Source organism: Echinops telfairi, unplaced genomic scaffold (assembly GCF_000313985.2).
Source record: "Echinops telfairi isolate 266 unplaced genomic scaffold, ASM31398v2 ScPeMD7_11;HRSCAF=52, whole genome shotgun sequence".
NCBI lineage: Eukaryota > Metazoa > Chordata > Mammalia > Afrosoricida > Tenrecidae > Echinops > Echinops telfairi.
Window position 1 is genome coordinate 3,799,711 of NW_022103908.1, and position 23,366 is coordinate 3,823,076.

Below are 23,366 nucleotides of genomic sequence, written 5' to 3' on the forward strand. Positions count from 1 at the left end.
TGATCTCACTTATGGTGTTTAGCCTCCTCTTTACATGTATGGCTCTGTTTACATTCTTGTCCCTCTTCCAGTGATTGTCAGAGGCTGCATCTTACTTGGCATGTTAGCCTCATAATGAAGAGCGGCGAGATGCTGTTCCAGGGTCAGAGTGTGGCTGACTTTCTCTCCATAGATTTTGGGGACTGGACTTAGAAGTGATTCTCAATTTTTGTTTTTGATATTTTTTTGCAGCAACAGCAGCAGCGAGAATTGCCAACCTTTATAGATCACTTGCAGAATCGAGGTCCTCCTCTGCCGTAGGGCATCGCTGACTGTGGTAGAAATGCATGGCTAAGGACTATTTTCTGTTTCTTCCCTAGGGCTAAATCTTTTGGTTTTTTAGAGAAAAAGACCCTTGGGGAGATAAGCTGTGTGTGGTTCCCACAGGAACCGTGTGAACCATCCCCCTTCTCTTAAGCAATAGATGTGGTCAATGATGTTCAATCCTGCCGTGCTAACCCACACTTAGATTTCTGGCATTTCGTTCAGTTTAAAGATCTTAGAGAATTCTTTTTACTCTTTTTTTGTGGTGCCAATGTCCCTGACTCTTACTCTCCACCACTAGAGAACTAATGTCCACATTGCGTCCCTTGAGAAATTTCTTTCTATGGTGTTTCCATAGGTTTCCTGGGATGTCAGCCCTCTAGTGAATGCTAGAAAAATAGGTAATCAGATTTTGTACTTTCTCTTGTTTAACTGTGAAGGCAGGACTTTTTCTAACTTTCTACACCCTCTGCAGGTGGAACTCTGCTCTAGGCTTTACGTGACCCATCAGGTATTATCCTGAAAAGCGTCTAATCAATTGCTACAATGTTATACTCATACTTTTAATATGTCCTGGTCCTCAGATACTTCAATATCTTTCTTTTGATCACTGGCAATAACAAGAGCTTTATAACAATATAAGATTATGGAGATAAATCAATATTTTGTTAAGTACTTCATAGAATTTGAAAAAAGAAACACATCCTACTAAAACTGTGACCATAGCCAAGGAAAAGCAGTTTTATCTTTCCTCTGGATATTGCCTTATGACGTTTTGGATGTCTGAAACTGTAAATCTTTAAAGGGGCAGGCAATCTCATTTTCCTTCTGTGGAGCGGATAGTGGGTGTGAGCCACTGAACCTGAGAGTAACAGGCTAGCACTGAAGCCACTCCATGACCAGTGCTCAGTTGCTTGATTTAAGATTTTTAAACACATTACGGTGAATGTTATAACCATCTTCTCTCCAGAACTGCAATCAGCCCTTTGACAATGGTAAAAAGTACAGGTACAATGCACAATTGTCAAAGCCAAGTACGATCACTACATACATTATGTTGGAGGCTTTGAGCCATTTTGACTTGGGGGTGTGTGTCTCAAGATACCTGTTTATAAGAACATGGCACATTTTTCAAGACAGAAATACATGGTTCTAAGGACATTATCCTTAAATGCAATCTTGCAATGTTATGAAAATTTCAAACAGAGAAAAGAAAGTGAATTTGCTCTCAAAGTTTCCTCTGCACTTTGCTGAGATCTTTCTGATGAAAGCTGAGCAGCCAAACTGGGGCTCAGTATTCTCACCCATCAGATAAAGACATTACAACTAGACTGACTCACAGCTTTAAGATTCTGTCCTTACCGAATTGTATCTCTGCATTTCTTTAGTGATTCTATGAAAAAGTCTCACTTACAATGAATCTTTCTATGATTGCAGGTTTTATATGGGGAGAAATTAAACAAATGTGGGATGGTGGACTCCAAGATTACATCCATGATTGGTGGAATCTAATGGATTTTGTGATGAACTCCTTGTATTTAGCAACAATCTCCTTGAAAATTGTTGCATTTGTAAAGGTAACTACCATTTATGTTGTTGGTAATGCATAAGATTTGATCATTAGGTTTGATGGTTTTGATTGCTATAGTTTTTAACGATTACGTAGATCTTTAGCTGTTTGCACATAATAAACCCATGACTTTATTGATAGATTTATATTTATATTATATGTAGACAATGCTTCATTTATACTCAGGCAACTTAAAAAACCATTTAGGAGATGTGGTCACCCAATTTTCCTGCATCTAGGTTGAATGTTCCTCCAAAATACTCATGAAAGCTGCTCTGATTATCATCCTTTCCATCCCTAATGGAATTCTACCTCCACCGTTCTACTTAACAATTCTGTTCAATTTTGGCAACCAGAATATCTGTTTTTACAGTTATAATGAGTAGATAAGAATTTCATAGACAGATCAAAATATCACTCTTTCATAACCCTGAAATTATTACTTCAGCTTAAATTAATATAGTTTGGTTTAATTAGAACATAATATAACGTCTTTCTCCTTACTCCATTTAATATGACAGTGCCTGAAATCTCACACAAGTATTACTCCCCCAGATTTTGTACATCCATCTATCCCAAACCACATAATTTACATAAAACATTTTTATTCTGTAGTGACAACTGAAATCATGTTCGCTTTGGGTGATATTTTTGGAGACAAACTTATCTGTATGGAAAGAAGTATAACCAGAATGCTGCCCTTAGAAGCAAGGATGACAGACCTGTCTCATTTACTTTGAACATGTTGACAGGAAAGCCCAGTCCCTGGAGATGGACGTCGTGCTGGGTGACGTCAAGGGGCAGTGGAAAAGAGGAATACCGCGACTGAAGTGTTTGATACGGCGGTTGCATCAATAGGCTCAGAAATAAGAACAGTTATGAGGACGGCACAGGTGCAGGCGGTGTTTCCTTCTGTTGTGCACAGGGTCACTGTGGGTCAGAACCAGTTTGATGGCTCCTACGACCAGCAGCTCAGTATACCATGATAGCCTGATTGAAAATGGCCGGTAACGGGCCATTTCAGCTCACTAATCCCTGGGATATAAATCTTCCTATGTTCCTTTTCATTTTTTGATGACTTCCATTTTTTTTTAGATTTATACTGCTTACGTTCCAAGTTCTAATTATTAATCGCTGTTTTCAGCTCTATCATCGTCCTATGAGTCACGTCCCATCAGTAAATGAAGATCCTGAAAGCTTTACTCTATCCACGTTATGATGGTTGACCCTAGTTTGAGACGGCAGCTCTTCCGCAGTCATCGTTTCGAGTGTCTTCTGGTGGAGGGCCTCATCTTCTGGCACTCTGTGACCAGGTTCCACTGTGATTTCATGAGCTTACGGCAAGGCTCAATTGCTACCCATCACATTCCAGTAGCCAATTTCTCAGAAGTGACTTCTTTGTAAACTGTTCATCTTCTGGAAGCTCTGCTGAAACCTGTTGGCCTGGGGTGTCCAGGAGAACAATCATTCTAGTTTACAGTGGCCATCGAGTTGGCACCACAGTGATGTTATTATCATAGAACAAAACGTTGCCCAATCCTGTACCATCTTTCTGAGGATTAGTATAACTGGTTCATTGTTTGATTGGTTTACATTTTAATGCATCTTCTAGGATCTAGTGCATCAAATAGTATTCAGTTGTGTTCCATAGGTTTTACAAGGCATATTTTTCAGGTGATCTCTCAGGGTTATTTTTCCTTATCTGCCTTAGTCAAGGAGCCTGAAAGTTGCCTGGGTGCAGCTGGTATGAGTGAGAATGATATCATTACGTCCCTTTCCGTAGTAGTACAGAAGCCACCACACTTCAGTAAACTGACCAACAAGTTATAGAACAAGAAAATGTAGATTGTAAAATAGTTTAGACGATAGATTCAAAGATTACCTTTTAAAATCAACTTACTCTTAATTTCTAATAATTATGTGAAATACATTTGAAAACTGAGGAAGTGAAATTATTCTCTAAAAATGAGCAGACTACCTGATTTCCAAGACTGCAAAAAATCACCCTGTAAAGCAATGGCTGTGCTTAAAACCTAAGTGAATATACTGTTTACTTAGTAAAGTAACGATGGACAAGAGGAACATTTAAAAGCACAGGTCAGAATAATGAAAGCAGAGTGTATGATCATTTTTATATCTTTATTTATTTATTTGATCCTGACAGGAAATAAGAGGTATCTGGATCAGAGGACAAATCCTTTCCTTCATAGCAGTTTTAGTATCCATTTCTCATCCCGGACTGGGTGCCACGATGGGATCCAGATGTACTCAGCCCCTACAGGACTTTGTACCTCAGGGGAGAAACTCTGACATTATGAATTTCAAAATTTAACCTTGTCGGCTGTGCGGACTTCCTCTCTGAAGAAAGGAAACAGAAAGGCCGTAGCTTTCTAAGGCAGCCAGACCTTCTCTGAAGATCCAGGGTCCCAGGTTTACCATCTATAGAATGTAAGCAGACGGCCCCAGGGAACATGTTTCTAAATCTCTGAGGCCTGCATCTTCACTTTCCAGACTTGTTACCCAATCAGTCATTCTTTACACAGATATCAGAGTCTTTTGCTCTGAAAGTCCTATCTCATGGAGACATAAACACATTCCTGGAGTTCTGTTTCCCAAACATTACCTCACTCGCTGCCATTGAGTTGAGACCAACTCATCGTGACTCTCTAGGATGCAATAGAATTGCTTGGGTTTCTGAGACGATAACTTTTTATGGGATAAGTAGGCTGGGGTTTCAAACTGCTGATGTTTCCGTTAGCAGTCCAATGAGTAACCTGGTGTGCCCCCAGGGCTCCTCCTTCATGACCAGACGTGCTAAATTCTGAAGCTGACTAGGAGCAAAGCTAGCATCTAGGAAGGAAAACTTTTTCATGTTGGTGTGACCCAGCTGAGACAATTCACGATGAAGGACTCTGGGCAGTGGGAGTACAGTGCTCCACTCTAGATCAGAATTCGTGACAATGTGATGAAGGATCTTCATCGAACCTCCCTGGTTTGATTGTGAAATCTAGACCACAATAAGCATATCTAAGTTATAAAAATGTTAATAGTTGATATAAACATTCGTCAAAGCTGAGCTGGTAAGAATTAACCCTAAGAACCTTTCTTTAGAATTCCATTCTTAAGTGAAACCTTTAGCAGTTCAATCTTGAGACTTTATAAGTTTATCCTTATTATTAAATCAATGTTTCTTCAGGCCAATTTACACCAATCTATCTGTATTAATATTCCCATATGTCCTTCTACATTCCATTTTGATGACAGAGAAATCATTCCCTAAGTTATTTATGGTTTCTAGCAATTAGCAAAGTCATAAAAGAGGAGTTTATCAGAGAAGCAAAGATGAATTCTTGGACAGAGTGTTGGGAGAATGACCGGTGTAATTTAGCAAGAAATGTGTTACATTGAATTAGTCAGTTTGGATCACAACTTTTCTTTTTCAATTTGCTCTGTTTGATCATGGATATCACTTATATTTTGTGCTTTGTTTTGTTTCCAACCAATGCGACTGTGGCCTTTCAGTAAGGAAAGGAGTTAACTCAGTGTGAATACCTGTAAATCGTAACTGGTACTCATATATAACTATCGGCAGGTATTAGGTGGATGAAACCTATTTGCCTTTGGAGCACTGTGCCAGTGGGAAAATGATATAAAGTACATGGAGGTTGGTAGTGTTTAGTTATATAAATTCTAAACAGATAGAGCACTGACAGCTTAGTTGGTTTTCAGCTCTTGAAAAATGTCCTGAAAAGTATGTTCTTAATACATTTATTATCTTGTCCCTGACTAAATGTTCCATCAGATGGAAGATGGTGGCAAGGGGACTATTCGAATTTTTGGGAACAACAGGCTAGGTATCAGGTTCTTCTCATAAGGAAGAATATTTGTTAAATCACTGCTTTTTAATAAACAATGTGCTACTTTTAATTTAGATGCATGTTTTTGGTGGCAGGCTAGAGCATGCCAAACTACAGCATCCCATCCAGGTCTTTAATTACTGGACTCTTGGCTATTTCAGAGGTTTTCCTTGATGAGGAGGTATGCCCCCACCCTCAAAAAGGAACCTCACCCCAAAGCTATGTATTTAAATTTTTTTACAAAACATCCTTATCACCTTCAAAGTACTCTCTATTACACTTAATATATTTGTCAAATCTGTGATCCCAATCTTGGAAACATTTTTCAAATTCATCTGTTTTGATGACTGACAGCACTTCCGTCAGTCTTTTCTTTGCCTCTTCTGTATCATCAAATCACTGTCCTTTCATGTCCCTCTTGATACTCAGAAACCAAAAGAAGTCGCGTGGAGCAAGGTCAGTTGAGGAAGGTGCATGGGGCAAGAAAGGCATGCTCTTTTTTGCCAAAAACTGGCACACAAGAGGGCTGCGTGAGCAGGTGCATTGTGGTGGTGGCAAAGCCAGTCCCCCACCCCCACCATGTCTGCCACAAATCAGGCCTTTTTTGTCCCACAGTTATGCTGTCTTTTCAGGACCTCTAAATAGAAAGCTTGATTAACAGTCTGACCTGGTGGAGAGAACTCCAAATGCACTACAACTTGACATTTTTATCTGCTCAGGAAGTTGACGGATGTCAACAGGGTTTGTCATCAATCAACATTTCACCTTTTTTGAAACAAGAAAACTACTCATACACTTGAGTTTTTCCCATAGCACTGTCCTTGTAAGCTGTGTTCTACATCACAACAGTTACTGCAGCATTTTCCAGAGTAGGAAACACATTTTCACAGCCCCACACTGTTTTCTTAACATTGACCATCACAAAAAAATGAGGTTCAAGGGAAACTGCTTTCACAAAAAAATTCACTGTGACCAAAGAGAACCTTCCCAGGTGACGCCACTGGGTGCACTAACTGCTGACCGGAAAGTTGCATCCTACAAAAGCTCTGCCCAGTGGAGCTTTCTTTCATTTTTTTTGCTGGGGGTGGACTATCCCTCATACATATATGATTAACTTAAGCTAAAAAGTAATACAGTAAAAAATATTTTTAACAAATGATTGTATTATCAAACATAGCTCATATTTTTAGTGCAAGTCTAGAGTAAGAGAAGAGTTAAATGACAGATTTATTGTCATGGTTTTATTTATTTACAACTATGTAGTAGCTGAGTCTTGGTATTAAAGGAAGCAGTCCAAGCTACACTGAATGAATTCATGAAAATCAAGTAACTGACAAAATACCAACTGAAAATGTTTCAACAAGCTGAAGCTCTTCCATGATATCTGGAAAACAGCTACCTGGCCAACCATGTGGAGGAGACCCATGTTTTCCAAATGAAAGTGACACAACAGGACACAGAAATTATCTACCAATATCAGTAATATCCCATGCAAGTAAAATACTGTCTGAATTAATTAAAAATGACTGCAACAGTACATTGACAAGGAATTGACAGAAACTCAGGCCAAATTCAGAACAGTATTTAGGGTAAGAGGCATCATCATTAATGTTAGATAAATCTCAGCTGAAAGCAGAGAATCTCAGATGGATGTTTGTTTGTGTGTTTTATTAATTATGCAAAGGCATTCGATTGTGTTAATTATAACAAAGTATGAATAACATTGCAAAGCATGGGGATTCCATAAATGTCACTTGTGCTGAGGTGGAACCGGTACATAGACTGAGAACAGCCATTCAAAAGAAGAAAGAAATGCTACCTGGTTTAAAATCAAAACAAAGAAATCTGTCTTGGGAGAAGTACAGCCAGAATGGTACTTAGAATCTAGGAGGGTGAAACTTCATTCCATGTGCTTTGGACAGGTTATCAGGAGAGGCATGCTGCTTGCTAAAAGAGATAGACCTTTAAGAAGAAGGATTGACGGAGTGGCTGCAGCAGTGGGCTCAAGCATTGCAGCAGCTGTGAGGATGGCACAGAAGCGGGCAGCATTTAGTTCTGTGGGACATGGGCCACCGTGGGTCAAACCAACACAGTGGCACCCAACAGCAGCCACTTCATATTGCCTCATGGCTTTGAAACTCAGAGTTGACCATTTAAATGCAAACCCAAAGTTTACCTAAATGGTTACTGATTGTTCTGAGATGAGTTTGTAAATCTAGAGAATTCAATTCATTCCGTTTGTCAGGCAGAAGTTATTTCAGGGCCAAGGCCTTGTTGAATGCTTTCATGGAGGTAGGAACAGCACCTACGGTTACTAAGAACTGGAGGACTTTGGCTTTAAGAATGAGTCGTTTTCAAAAAAGAAATAAGTGTAAGCAGGAGAACTTTGGTGTAAATCCTGCTTAGAAGTAACTAGCCCATCTGTTAAATTAAGACAAGCATGAGCTACAGTGTCTGTGTCACTGGGAGGGAGAGACAAGCTAGACATGGGTATGTTCACTGTGAGCAAACCAATGCTGAATGTTACAAGGGGAGTATCGCAGGAGGTTATCTTACTGTGTGAAACATGTTAAACTATTTATTTGACATTCAAGCTTTAATTTTTAAAGTAAATTAACCTTTTAAGCCATAGCTATGTGGATAAAACTTTTGATTAATAAATTATTTTAATAAATCTCCTAAACTCATTTTTTCTATAACTATCAAATGACAATAACAGACATTCTGAGCAGCAGACTTAATGTTTTTTTTCTCTCGTGGCTTAAGCAAGAGAGTATAACATTTTAAAGTATAAAGAATATTCATTTAGTAGTATCAAGTTTCATAAAAGAGTTTAGTAACTGTTCTTAAGTTGACTTACAATAAAATATAAAACCTTACACTAGAATGATTAACTTTTGCTTAAACACTCAGAAATCAAACTTGCTACCATTGCGTAGATTCTGACTCATAGTGACTGTGTACATAAGACAGAGTAGAACTGCCCCTGTGGGGCTCTGGAACTGGAACTCTATGAAAGTGTAAAGACAACGTCATCTTTCTCCCACGAGCAGCAGATGGTGTCAGACTGCTGACTTTGTGCTTGGCAGCCAAACGTATTACCACTACACTACCAGGGCTTAACACTGAGATATACAAAACAAACTTCAAAAATAGACTTAGGAAAGAGAAAATTAGTCGCTGTTAGTCATCGCTTCTGGAGACAAACACATAAACATGAAAGGAGACCGTTTCATAAATTTCCCTGTCTGTGCAAAACTTTAACAAAAAAGGAAAGAAAATGGAAGCATTTCTTAGCCAATTATTTCACCTTGATAAGCGTGTCTTCTGGCTTTTCCAGAGACACTGGCGGTGTGCATGCCAGCATTTAGGAACCACTGAACTTGAGGCCCAAACCATAATAGCTTCTTCAACAAAAGCACTGAGGGGATCCAATCAGGGGGAGCCCAAATGTCCTCAGAACCTGCTGTTTCTAATTTCATCCAAGTAGCCTTGCATTTCTTAGAGGACGGGAAAGAAGGAAACAAGGAAGGAAGAAAGGGGGCAACAAGACCAGCTCCACACAAATCGCAGGGTCATCCATGATGTTCAAGAGCTGAACAGAAATGATTCAGAAGACACATCCTCCGGGAACCGCTACCCAGTCCAATTCTCAGAAGGGTTCACCTCTGAACAGCGGATCCACATTCCCAGTAAGGGGAAAATAATGGGCTTTGAAATTCAGCACTAGAATCCAGTCCCTGATTCTTTGGGTCCCCAAAAGAGGGTCACTTTTTGAATCCTTTATGAGTCCCCAATTGTCGTAGGACAACAACTACACTCAGACCTTCAAAGGACATTCGCAGGCTTTATTTGGGACTGGGGAGACACCTGGATAAAAGGAAATCACCAGCTTCGGTCAGGAAACATGGGGAGTTCGGAGTTGACTGTCAACAGGATGCATAGAGGGTAAGGAACAAAGAGGTCATGTCAAAACCAGTTACTTGCTAGTTTTGAATAAAGTCACAGACAGAAGAATTAAAAAGTGGGAAAGTCACCTAATAATAAAAATGCGTACTTATGTCTCGCCTACGAAATTTAGGTTCATGGTCACAAAATGCTCACAATGCATGCTCTCTAAAACAGGCTATAAAAATATTGACGGAGGCATTCTCTGCGGCTGGAGCTGATCAAAACACCAAGGCGTTTTCGTTAGAAATTGTTTGTTTCGGTGAAACCTTCAGCAGTTTCAAGCTTTTCTTGAAACTCTTTCCTTAGCCTGTTCATGTAAGGAATTTTTCTAAAGGCCATTTGCCACCAATATATCTGTGTTAAAAACCTTCTTCTTCACAATAGAAAGGACTGTCCTTTGGTTATTTATGGCCTCTAATAATTAGCATAGGCAGATAACAGGAGCTTGTCAGTGAGGCAAACATGATTCTCAGACAGGCAGTTAGATAAAAAGAATAGTCTAATTTAGCAAGAACTGAGTTAAATTTAATCATTCTGTTTTGGTCACAAAGACTGTGAATTTCTCCTTGACTCTTCTCTGAGTGTCTTCATCTGGAAGCTCCACTGAACCTGCCTGTACAGGTTGACCCTGCTGGTATTTTGAATCCTAGAGGCATAGCTTCCAGCATCACAGCAACACTAATTCTCCCACAAAAGGACAAGCTAGCAGATGAGCAGTGGACACCATGCTTACTCTCAGATGTTGTGGATCTGATATATAGTCATAAACCATATTAGGGTTTTCAGAGTACGGGAGGTATTTTGGCAATGGTTATCACCACGTGAAGTGCCATTCTTCAATTAAAAATGTGTGTCATTCACAAAAAGGAAGGCGATGTCATCGTAAAGGAGAAGAGAGTCCATGTACAGGAAATCCAAGTGCAGAGAATACTGTAGTGTCTAGTAGCCCAAACCCCCACTCTCATTTGTGATAAAGATGAAGACAAGAATCTTAATATTTTCTGCAACTTTAAGCATTAACTATTTCACACGTAAATTATGCTTGGAAATGTTCAAGCACAGTCGCCCGGGTTTAAAATAGAAAATAATTTCCCTCCTGTTCACAATAGATTGTTTTACATTGTCACACAAGAATTGAATGTGGAATAAGATAAGGAGCATGTGCTGTATTTTTCTCCTGAGGGAGATAAAAAAAATACTATATGCTAGTGTCAAGGAGAATTGATTGATTAACACTTCTAAAGGTCTTTGGTATTAAAAATACAAAAGAATGAACTATCCTGATGGATAATTGGCTTTTGTTTGGCTTGTTGCTTTTTGTGTTCTGAAGTGGTCTTTCAGAAAACTAGCAAGTTGTCTAGACATTTCTTAGTTGGGATCATGAAGAAGTCAATCATTATGGATTGAACTGTGACCCACAAAAGAATGTGTTCCTTTTGGTTTTAATCCCATTTGGAAATCGGTTCCTTGTTATGTTAATGAGACAGGGTTAGAGTAGGGTATATTTTGAGTCAGTTATTTTTGCGATATAAAAGAAATTAAGAGCAAGCTATCAAGCAAAGATAAAGAGAATGTAATGCCAACCCACAGGAAGATTGCAAAGCGGTAGAAGCTCAGAAGAAACAAAAACCTTCTTCCAGAGCCAACGGAGTGAGAACCCCTTCCCCTCCACTAAGATTCCAGCCTCCTGAACTTGGTATAGTGAGTCTGAATTAACCAGATGGCAGGGAGTTTGTTTTTGCATTTGAAACTACAGGAAAACACATTGCCAGCAAGTCAATTCTGACTCATAATGACTCTGTTGGATATAGGAGAACTTCCCCTGTGGATTTCTGAGACTGTAACTTTTTATAGGAGTAGAAAGCCTCATCTTTCATTTGAAAACAGCTAGTGGTTTTTAACTGTTGACGTTATGGTTCACAACCCAACTTTTAACCCCCCATGCCACTAGACTTTAGGATCAGATTTTCTACTCCCTTAAAGAGTTACAATCTTGGAAATCCACAGGGGCAGTCTACCCTGTTTTACAAGGTTGTTATGAGTTGAAATTCACTCGATGGTAGTGATTTTGGAATTTTGGAAACTATAAGAAATTAAATTTGTTTGTTAAAGCCATCCACTATGGTATTTCTGCTATAGCAGCCTTAGATAACTCACACAGGTTGCGGCATGAGGAGTGATTCTGCTCTAACATATACCTACTATGTGGAAATGGTTTTGCAATTGGATAATGAGTAGAGGCTGTAAGAGTTCCCAGGTGCTTAGGGGTAAAAGCCTCAAAGCAAGTGGATAGAAAGAATAGCATAGCACAGCATAGTTCTCTGAGACGATCAGTATTTACTGAAACAGATAACCTCCTCTGTCTCTTCCGGAGCAGCTTTGAACAGGTGGACTGATGGTTAGCAGCCCAGTGCTCAACCTACCTCACGGTTCTAGTTGATGACGGTGGGTTGGTGGGAAGATGGAAAAAGCCGAGATGGCCTTGAAGAGACTGGTGGGAACATTTTCAACACCAGTTTTAGTAAAGGAAGTGAGGATGGCTCAATGGCAGGTCGTCATCTAGAGACTGGGTACGCAACCAGCAGAAGGCTGTTGATAGAAATATGTATATTAAATGTTTCTGGTGAGGCTTTAAACGAAAAAGATGAGCAAGTGTTGGAAAATGGATGGAGGAAAATGCTTTGTATGTAAGAGCAAGGGATTTGCCTGAATTATGTTCACAGTTTGATAGATTGTAGAACCTGTGAGTGTTGAACTTGGGTATTGGGGTGAGGAGATTTCTAAACTAGACCTTAAAGGTTCTGTGCATTTCTTTCTTGCTAATTATAGGGAAATGCAAGAGGAAAGAGATGGATTTAAAAATGAACTGTGTAAAAGCAAAACAAAGTTTAAAGAGTAGAAAAATCTGTTACACAATCTAAGGACATGTGTCCTAATACCACGGATGTTCCTAGACAAACTTTCATTAAAGAGATTAAGCCAGTAACGGGTGGTTCTAACTGATTGCCACAGCAGAAAATCCATTAGTTTGGACTGAAGGACGCACAAAGACTGAACAAAAGGAAAGAGCATTTCGCCTCTTGGGAATCCACAGGCAGGAAACCAGCCAAAGGACCTCTCTCGGTTGGTCTCTAAGAAAGGAAAGAGCCATCCGTGGACGACTGAGTGAAGAATAGAAAGAGAAGATAATGGCCAACCCTTTAGAGCTAACGTAAATGGTCCTGTTGCATTTTGGATTTCCTTGGAGCCTGTGGTCTCTTTCCTCCCTCCACTGTCTCCCGTTTGTAATGGAAATGTGTACTTTGTGCTGGTTCTACCATGATGCTACGGACACTCATCACCCATAAACTAGATACCCCAGGTTTGAAAATCAAGAGGAATTTTGCCCCGCTATAGAATACGCCTGAGCTCTCACTCAACTGATGGAGATGTTTCAGAAGATGAGATTTTAGACATAGAGATGAGTTAGGACTTTTTGGGATAATGTGATGGGTAAATGTGTTTTGCGTGTGTCAAAAACAGGGCTCTTTGGGGGACAAAGCATGGTTAGAGATTGAAATATGTACCACAAAAATATGTGCTATAAACCAAACTTCATGTCCATGGTGATAATTTCATTTGGGAACAGGTTGCCTTTGTTCTGTTAATGAGTCATGATCAATGCACAGTGTATCTTGAATCCATCTCTTTTGAGATACAAAACTTAGACTTTTAGCCTCTAAACTGTGATAAAATAATGATCTGTTGGTTAATACCATCCACCAGTGGTATTTCTTTTATAGCAGCACTTGCTGAATTTATTGTTCAGTTCCTAGGTTTAATTCCAAGTATTTTATTACATCATTTCAAAGAACATATCTCTCCCTTTTTAATGAGGGATATAAATGTACCACAAAAGTCTAGGAGTAAATATATTGTATTTTTATAAGGCTCAATATCAGGATAATTCAAGGCTGACATATTCATTAGTTAAATCTTATTTTTAAATGACTTTGGGTCAAATAAGCAAATGTTTTAAAGTAGTGAATGTATTTCTATATAATTCATTTTAGTAAATAATGAATGTTGAGGTAAATATTACATTTTCTACTTCTTAGATAGAAAAAAAATAGCAATTAGTTGAGTCTCATGCCTATTTCCAAGTTGGATTTTATTTGCATTTACAATATGACAGATGCAAAGCACTAACAGTTATGGCCATTTCAGTCACTGTTATTTTCAAAGCAATTGACCACTGCTCATACTCATTTTTGTGCAATTTGTATTAGATATGTTTTCTGGTAGAGTAGCTAAGAATGTCAAATATTATAATGCCATTGTTACTATGTTAAATTTTTTAAGTTTTCTTTTATAGACATTTTCTTACTTTTCAACAGATGCTCTCTTTATCTAATGTAAAATCAGATTTATTATTTTCTGACAAATATTTCCTTTTTGTTTGAAGATCCATTGGAAATTCAAGTAAAGATGCCACCCACAGATTAAGAAACAGTACAAGTCACTTTAATTTTATCCCATGAATTATGAGTTATTTTGTGGTATTTTATGTTTGTGTAGATTAATATTTTCCCATTATCATGGAAGATGCCAACTTTTTGACAATAAATCACTGGATGGGAGGAATTGGGAAAGATACTGCACGGTTGAATTTGATAGGATCCAATTCACCAGTTTGGTTTATTGTCTTTTCTGTTTTCTCCAGTACAGTGCTCTCAATCCACGGGAATCCTGGGACATGTGGCATCCCACTCTGGTGGCAGAGGCATTATTCGCAATCGCAAACATCTTCAGCTCCCTGCGCCTGATATCACTGTTTACTGCAAATTCTCACCTGGGACCTTTGCAGATCTCTCTAGGAAGAATGCTCCTGGATATTCTGAAGTTTCTCTTCATATATTGCCTTGTGTTGCTAGCATTCGCAAATGGCCTAAATCAATTGTACTTCTATTATGAAGAAACAAAAGGGTTAAGCTGCAAAGGAATAAGATGTGAAAAACAGAACAATGCATTTTCAACGTAAGTAGAATAAACATTTCTGTGGACAACTCTACAAAATGTGTATCTGCTTAGGAACTTGAAAAATCACAGACATGTGATTGGGAAGAAAAGAGGAAATTACAGTAAAGCTTAATACAGAAAATAAAATGAGCATGTTATTGAATATACATGAATGTGTTTGACATTAAAAATATTTGCACATTAATGTTTTAGTTAAATGACTTTTTTAATTGCTTCCAAAAAGGAAAGTAAATACAGTATATACTCTTAAAATGTGGAACACCAAGAAAACAGTTGTGCACAAGTGACAACTTGAAAGTCAAACCACCAGCATTCACCCCTGAGTGGCCACGGACCTGTGGCAATACCATGTGGGTCAGAAGGTTTCCAATAGCTGCTTTTTAGGGAAATCAGTCTCCAAGGCTTTCTTCCGAGGTGACCATTTCTTTCAAAAGCCAGCCTTCTAATTGATCAGCCAAAAGTGTGCTGTGCCCCACTCAAGCACTCTTGACAACTTACCTTGTGGTTGCGGTTATTGTTGTTGTTAAATGCCTTCAAGGCAATTCCTGCTCAGCAGCTGTATATTGGTCCTGTGCCAGCCTCACAGTTGTTGAATCCCAGCCCATTGTTCCAGACCCTGTGTCAATTCATCTCCTTGATGGTCTTCCTCTGTTGCATTGCTCTCCTACTTTACCATGGATTATGTCTTTTTACAGGCATTAGCCTCTGCTGACATGTCCATAGTGCGTGAGATAAAGTCTCAACCATCAATGCTTCTAAGGGGTATCCTGGTTGTACATCTTCTAAGACAGATTTGTTAATCCTTCTGACAGCCCGTGGTGCCTTCCATATCCCTCACCAGCACCATAATTCAAAGGCATCAGTTCTTCAGCTTCCCTAATCAATGCCCAGCGTTGACATGAATAGGAGGCAACTGAAAATACAATGGCTTGGGTCAGGTTCAGCTTAGGCCTCAAAGTAACATCCTAGCTCCTCAACACTTTAAAGTGCTCTTGTGCAGCAGGTTTGCCCAATGCAATGTATTGTTTATATTCTTGACTGCTGCTTCCAGGAGCATTGATTGTGGATCCAAGGAAAATCTTTGATTGCATCAACGTTTTCTACCTTTATCATGATGTTGTGTATTGGTCTGGTTGTAAGGATATTGGCTTTCTTCCCAGGGAGTTGCAACCCCTGCTGAAGGCTGCAACCCTTGATCTTCATCAGCAAGGACTTCAAGTTCTCTTACTTTATCAAGCAAGGTTGGGTCATCTGCACATCAAAAGTAGTTCATAACCCTTCCTTCTATCCTAATGTGTTCTTCTTCATGTAGCCCAGCTTTTCTGATGATTTGCTCAGCATACAGATTTGAATAACCATGACACAAAGCTTTCCTGATTTTAAACCACACAATATTACCTTTTATACTTAGCATAAACTGACCCGAATATCAGCCGAGGCACCTAATTTTACCACGAAACTGTATTAAAAATGTGCTGAGAAACTTGGCTTAGGCGGGTTGGGGCCCGCCCCCTCCTCCCTGGGTCAGAGGTGGAGTCACCAGCAGGAGGGCAGATGGACCAACTGATGGCAGGGACGTTAGGCGAGCAAGATGGCACAGACTCAGGGCACCCGGAGGAAAGTCTGTTGCTGCGACGATGGGGACGTTGGAAATTACTATTATGGACAAGGTCATCCGATGAAGCCCCATTGAATTCGCATGACTCACAATTTGCTGCTCAACGGAAGGATGGAAATCTACCGCCCTCACAAAGCCAACGCAGAGGAGATGACCAAGAAGTTCCCCAGTGACGACTACATCAAGTTCTTGCGCTCCATCCCCCCGGATAACATGTCGGGGTACAGCAAGCAGATACAGAGATTCAACGTTGGTGAGGACTGTCCGGTGTTTGGTGGGCTGTTTGAGTTCTGCCAGCTGTCCACTGGCGGCCCTGTGACAAGTGAATCAGCAGTAGTCGGACATCGCTGTGAACTAGGGCAGGGGCCTGCAGCATGCCAAGAAGTCCGACATCAATGACATCGTCTGGACCATCCTGGAGCTGCTACAGTATCACCCGAGGGTGCTCTACATTGACATCGACATTCACCATGGAGTCAGCGTGGAAGAGGCCTTCTGCACCACAGACCGGGTCATGACCGTGCCCTTCCACAATATGGGGGGTACTTCCCAGGGACCGGGGACTTGCGGGATATTGGCGCTGGCAAAGGCAAGTATTTTGCTGTTAACTACCCGCTCTGAGATGGGATTGACACCGAGTCCTCTGAAGCCATTGTCAGGCCAGTCATCTCCAAGGTCATGGGGATGTTCCAGCCGGGTGTGGTCATCCTCCAGTGTGGCTCTGACTCCCTGTCTGGGGATCGGCTAGGTGGTCAGGGATCAACCTGACCATCAAAGATTCAAAGGGCACACCAAGTGTGTAGAATTTGTGAGGAACTTCAACCTGTCGATGCTGATGCTGGGAGGAGGTGGTTACACCATTCGCAATGTCATACGGTGCTGGACATATGAGACAGCTGGGGCCATGAGCATAGAGATCCCCAATGAGCTTCCATCCAACGACTCCTTTGAATACTTCACACCAGATTTCAAGCTTCACATCAGCCCTTCCAACATGCCCAACCTGAACACTAATGAGTACCTGGAGAAGATCAAGCAGAGACTCTTTGAGAACCTGAGGATGTCGCCCCACGCCCTTGGGGTCCAGATGCAAATGATCCTGAGGACACCGTCCCAGAGGAAAGTGACAACAAGGACGAAGAGGGCCCCGCGAAGCGCATCTCACTCTGCTCCTCTGACAAGCGACTTGCTTGTGAAGAAGAGTTCTCTGACTCTGATGAAGAGGGAGAGCATGGCCGCAAAAACTCGTCCAACTTCAAAAAAGACGAGAGTCAACATAGAGGATGACAAAGAGAAAGAGCCAGAGGGGAAGAAAGAAATCACAGAAGAGGAGAAAGCCAAGGAGGAGACGTTTGAAGCCAAAGGGGTCAAGGAGCAGGTCAAGTTGACCTGAGCAGACCTCTCCAGCTCCAGATTCTTGCAAAGTTCCCGACATGTCTTCCCTAACCCCTCAGAGTTTATATTTTCTATTTCCCTGTGTATTTATATAAAAATATATTAAATATAAATATCTCCAGGGACTACACAACAACCAGGGCCCTGAGCTGGCCCCGGGCAGCATGGCTAGGTAAACCTCCAGCAGCTGCCTTGCCAGCTTGGCTGTTCTTTTTCAGTGGAAAAGATAGTTTTAGATAGTCACAGGACAAAATCCTGCTGTGAGGGGCCCTCCTTTGGAAAGACACCCATACTGAACAATCTAGGTCTGGCTGGGCCTTTCAGGGCCCTTGCACTTTTTCTTCAAGGCTCCTTAAGATTTTGGATGGGTTCTTTTCTCATTGACAACCCCCACCCCTGCCCCACTGTTGCAGCCTGGCCCCAAGTGAGCAAACCCACTCTCACTGCCTGTCCTCCAGGACCCCAGCTCTGCAGCTGAAGGGCACCAGTCTAGTTTTCCCTTTTCAGATATTATTTTCATGTTTGTGAAAACCTTTGTAATAAAAAATGTTTATCTTTTATTTCGGCACATTTCTGTAAGAAAAACAAAAACAAAACCTTAGCTTATACAAGAGTATATATGGTATTTTGTTCTTTGCCTCTTTGTCTACATATGTTCTCCATGAGTACAATGAAGTGTTGTGGAATTCCCACTCTTGTCAATGTTATTCATAGTTGTTTAGGGTCCATACATTTGAATGCCTTTAAAGAGTGAATAAAAATACAAGTAAACATCTTTCTGGTAGTCTCTGCTCTCAGCCAAGATCCATGTGACATCAGTAGTGATAGCCCTCCTACCACATCTTCCTCTGAAACTAGTGTGAATTTCTGGCAGTTCCCTACTGATGTACTGTTGCAACCATTGTTGAATGATCTTCAGCAAAATTTTACTTGCATGTGATATTAATGAAATGGTCCTCTAATTTGAGCATTCTCTTGGGTTACCTTGCTTTGGAATGGATATAAATTTTGATCTCTTCCAGTCAGTTAGGGAGGTAGCTGTCTTCTAAATGTAATGGCACAGGTAAATGAGTGCTTGTAGTGTTTCATCAATTTGTAGAACATTTCCTTTGGTAGTCTGTCAATTCCTGGAGACTTATTTGTGACGATTTCCTTCACTGTAGCTTGAATGTCTGCATTTAGTACCACCAGTTCTTGATCATATGCTACTTCCTGAAGTCTCTTACTGTCAACCAGTTCTTTTGGGCACAGGGACTCTGTATTTCTTCCTTCTTCTTTTGACGCTTCCTGCATCTTTCAGTACTCTGCCTTGAGTCTTCCAATATTGGAATTTGAGAAGTGGACTTTTCTGTCAGGTCTTTCAGCGTTAGATGTGCTGAGTGTGGTCTTCCTTTTGGGTTTTCTAACTCCAGGTCTTTGCACATTTCATTAAAATACTTGGTCTTCTGGAGCTGCCTTCTGAATTTTTCTGTTCAGTTCTTTTACTTCATCTTTTCTTCTGTTTGCCTTAACCACTCTAAAAATAAGAGAAAGTATAAGCGTCTCTTCCGAAGTCCACTTTGGTTTTTTTCTTTCTTTCCTATACTTTCAATGATCTTTTGATTTCTTCATGTATGGTGTCCCTGATGTCATTCCATGGCTCAGCTGGTCTTCTTTCATCAGTGTTCAATGAGTCAAAAGTATGGTTGAGATGGTCTTGAAATTCATGTGGGGTACTCTCAAGGTCAGATTTGGGCTCTTGTGTACACGCTTTAATTTTATTCAATTTTAACCTGAACTTACATTTGAGCAATTAAAGATTTTCCCATAGTCATTCCCTGCCTTCATTTTGGCAACCGAGCTTCAGATTCTTTTTTATTTCTTCCCACAGATGTAATCAGCTTTATTCCTTTTTTTACTCAGAAGTCCATCTGTATAACCACCATTTCTTTGGTTGAAAAACTGATATTTGCTATGATGAAGTTGTTGGTCTCGCAAAACTATATCAAATCATCTCCAGTTTTGTTTCTATCCCCGAGGCTATATTTTCCAACCGTTGCTTCCATTTTGGTTGTAACTTTTTCTTTCCATTTGTCAATAATTTTAATGCATCTTAATTGCATGTTTATCAATTTCAGGTGAAAGAAATTGGTAAAATTCTTCAAATTCTTTATTACTAGTTTTAGTGTGTGGTGTGCAAATTTGAATAATGGCTGTATTGACTGGATTTCTTTATATGCGCATAGTTATTATTCTATCACAGACAGCATTGTACTTCAGGATAGACCTTGAGATGCTCTTCTTGAGGGTGAATATGACTCCATTTCTCTGGAATATGTCACTCGTGGCACAGTAAACCACGTGACTGTCCAATTCGAGTTGATGAGGAGAAGACTTTCACCTCACTGTTGCCTCGGGTATAGTGGTGTGTGGGTGTTCCCTTTCATTTGACAACCTTCAATCTTCCTAGATTTCCATTTCCTAGATTTAATGCCCAGATTACTGGTGGATGTTGGCAGGTGTCTTTTCTCATTGTGACTCATGCTCCATCAGCAAACGAAGGCTTAGAAATGCTGGCCATCCACATTATTAAGGTTGACTCCTCTGGCCTATCTCTGACCATCTTTGGATGTTAATCAAGGTTTTCAGGGGCTAATCCTTCAGAAGGGAGCAGCCTCTTCCTTTATCATAATTTGTTCATAGTTTGGAAGAGCCACTGAAACCTGTTCACGCTAAGTGACTCTGCTGGTATTTGAAACACTGGTTACAGAGCTTCCCAAACATAGGAACATGCACGTCATCACAGTACAACACATTGACAGGCAAGATGGATGATAATTTTTCAGTACATAAAAAGATAGCATGTCTGAAAAATTGGTCTTTGAAGAAAATTTGAATATTCTCAAATCTTCTCTCATGTGTTTTCTAGGTCCTATTATCTTTACAAGTCTCTTTTACTTCCCCTACAAAAAATCTTAGCATTAAAAAAAACAACCAGAATAGAAACCAAGACAAATCTAAGTCATCATCATTTTTCACACAAAACTCTCTGTGCCCTTACACCTAGATGAACAGTAAGCCTTCTCTACTCTCACTGTCTTGTAATTGTCACAATGAAGTTTGCTGGCATGATGGGCTCATCGCCAGTTTGCTCCTCACTCAGCCCTATATAACTGGTGCCATTTTCTGACCGAATGTGATCAGTAGGCAATGAATTGTCAGAGAGGAGCCCTGCAATGTGACAAGCCCTTAATCAATCAACAGCTAACTAAAAAAATCGCACTTCAGATCTAGAGATGCCTGGTGATCTACTTCTGATGGATTAGCCATTGAAAACCTTAAGGAGCTAAAAATCAGAAGCAAGAAAACCTTAAGAAGCACAGTTCTACTCTACAGAAAGGGATTGTCATGGTAGCTGGCTTGTTTTATTTTGATGTCAGTTGTGTGTGTGTGTGTGTGTGTGTGTGTGTGCACACATACTCACACGAGCGTGTTTTAGCTTAATTAACAGATTGATACAGTTGTTGGGTATTTTCCTCTCTACAGTGACCACGAGGTGAAAACACAATCATTTATGTAGGTGACTTTCAGACTTAGACCTGAAGTGTGGCGAGTTTTAGAATGCAATGTACGCTGCTGCTGCTGTTAGGTACCACTGCGTCAGTGTAGACTCCCAGCGCTCCTATGCCCAGCAGACCAAAACACCGCCTGGTCCTATACCGTCCGCATAATTGTTCTTATGTTTGAAGCCCTTATTGTAGCCATTGTATCAATCCATCGTGTCAAGCGCCTCCCTCTTTTTCCCTGCCTTCTAGTTTACTAAGCACGGTGTCCTTCTCCAGGGACTGCTCCAAATACTCTGGACATGTCAGATGAGAGGGTGCTGTAAGATTAGAGTACAGTAATTCCTCAAATGGGAAGAAATTAAAACTTCACTAAGTCACTTATCCAGCATTATCTAGGAGCAGCCTGGGGTGCTGTGGGTTAGGCTTCAGGCTGCCACTGAAAGGTTAGCAGTTCAAATCCACCAGCTGCTCTTTGGGAGAAAATGGATTGGCTGCCCCTATAAAAGTATACAGCCTCAGACACCTTCTATATGACCTCTAAGAGTGGGAATTGACAAATGACAGTGGGTTCTTGTTGTTGTTGTTTTTAACCGCTAATTCTGAGAACCTTCTTGTTGGTTTAATTCAGTATGTGTTTTATTTTTGATACCAATATGTAAAAAGCCATTTTAATTCATCAAAATATGCTTTTATGAGAATAAAATTTGAATCTCAGCCTTATATGCCTCAAATTCCTTCAGAATTCTGTTTCATAATGAATGATGGTATGGAGGCCACGTCTGACTTCCTCTGGTGACACAAGGGAGACAGAGTTCTCAATTCGACACCCACCCAAGGCTGACTTCTCCGAGAATTTAGACCTGCTTCCATCCTCCCTCCTTCTTTCTCCGATTCTAACACCAGCTGCCCCTGTCAGGGTACTCTACTTCTCTGCCAGGTGTCATCATCTGCTGCTGATCAGCACACAGAACCCTCAGACAATACTCAAAACATTACCCTTCCGAATACCCCCTCCTTTTCCAATTCTCTTGTTCCTTCATACTGGCTGCTCTGCGGATTTTCAAGCCTATCATACTCCTTCATTCCCAAAGGTCCCTTTCTGCCTTCCTGTTTGGCCCAAGTGTATTCTTTGGTTCAAAACCAAACATAGCTTCACCTTTTCCAGGAGCCCTTACCTGATGGCCTGCGACGGTGAGCTCAATATTCGTCTTCTTTCTAGGTCAGAATTGACCCGATGGCAGTTCGGTTGGTTTTCTTTGTCTGTCTATCTCGCTGTGCATGTGGTTTTGCACCTTATGACCATTTCTACATTTTTCTTTCATGTTTTCTTATTACTATGAGAAGAATTACATATAAAAGAAATATGAAATTTTTTCCATCTAATTTTAATACATTGGTCTTTGGGGAAGGGACTCCTACAAAGAGAAGGCCATGAGTTGGGATTAAGACCGCATGTGGTCTCATTAACCAAAGCTCTTTTATGCTTATTGGAGCTGTATTCCTAATAAATGAACTGACCAACGGGTGTCACACTTTATTAATCTTAATACTGCATAATTGCTCAGAATTTCCCTCAAATTCTTTTTATGGATCTCAGTGTCAGGACTGCTCTAAACTAAATCACTACTCTAAACTATTATTTTACTGTGCATGTTATTTTTTTAGGAAATATGTGTAGCTGAGCCACGATCTATTGTTATGGCCTATATTATTCTATGTTCCTTCTGTTAATGTAACTATTAGTATAATTTTGTGTTTTTTTCCAGGTTATTTGAGACCTTGCAGTCCCTGTTTTGGTCAATATTTGGGCTCATCAATTTGTATGTGACCAATGTCAAAGCGCAGCATGAATTCACGGAGTTTGTTGGTGCCACCATGTTTGGGACATATAATGTCATCTCTCTTGTTGTCCTACTCAACATGCTAATAGCTATGATGAATAATTCTTACCAACTTATTGCTGTAAGTTGACTGATTTTATTTCTATATTCTCTCCAAATCCCACTTTCTTCTCCAACCTGCCATGCTAAGAAATAAAATCCATGATTAGCTAGATTGGTGAAAGAGAATGGAATTAAAATATTAATGATTTTGTTTCAGTTTCTAAG

At 40.2% G+C, this 23,366-nt stretch overlaps 1 protein-coding gene and 1 pseudogene across 1 annotated transcript in view; both read left to right on the forward strand.

The window, feature by feature from the left end:
* TRPC4 (transient receptor potential cation channel subfamily C member 4) overlaps positions 1–23,366 on the forward strand; it is a 234,396-nt gene that overhangs the window by 188,758 nt on the left and 22,272 nt on the right. The window contains exons 5-7 of the mRNA XM_004711235.3: positions 1,741–1,880; positions 14,384–14,697; positions 23,025–23,220. Coding sequence (XP_004711292.1) covers positions 1,741–1,880; positions 14,384–14,697; positions 23,025–23,220 — 650 coding nt within the window. The remainder of the gene's footprint in view (positions 1–1,740; positions 1,881–14,383; positions 14,698–23,024; positions 23,221–23,366) is intronic.
* LOC105979413 lies at positions 16,292–17,711 on the forward strand (annotated as a pseudogene).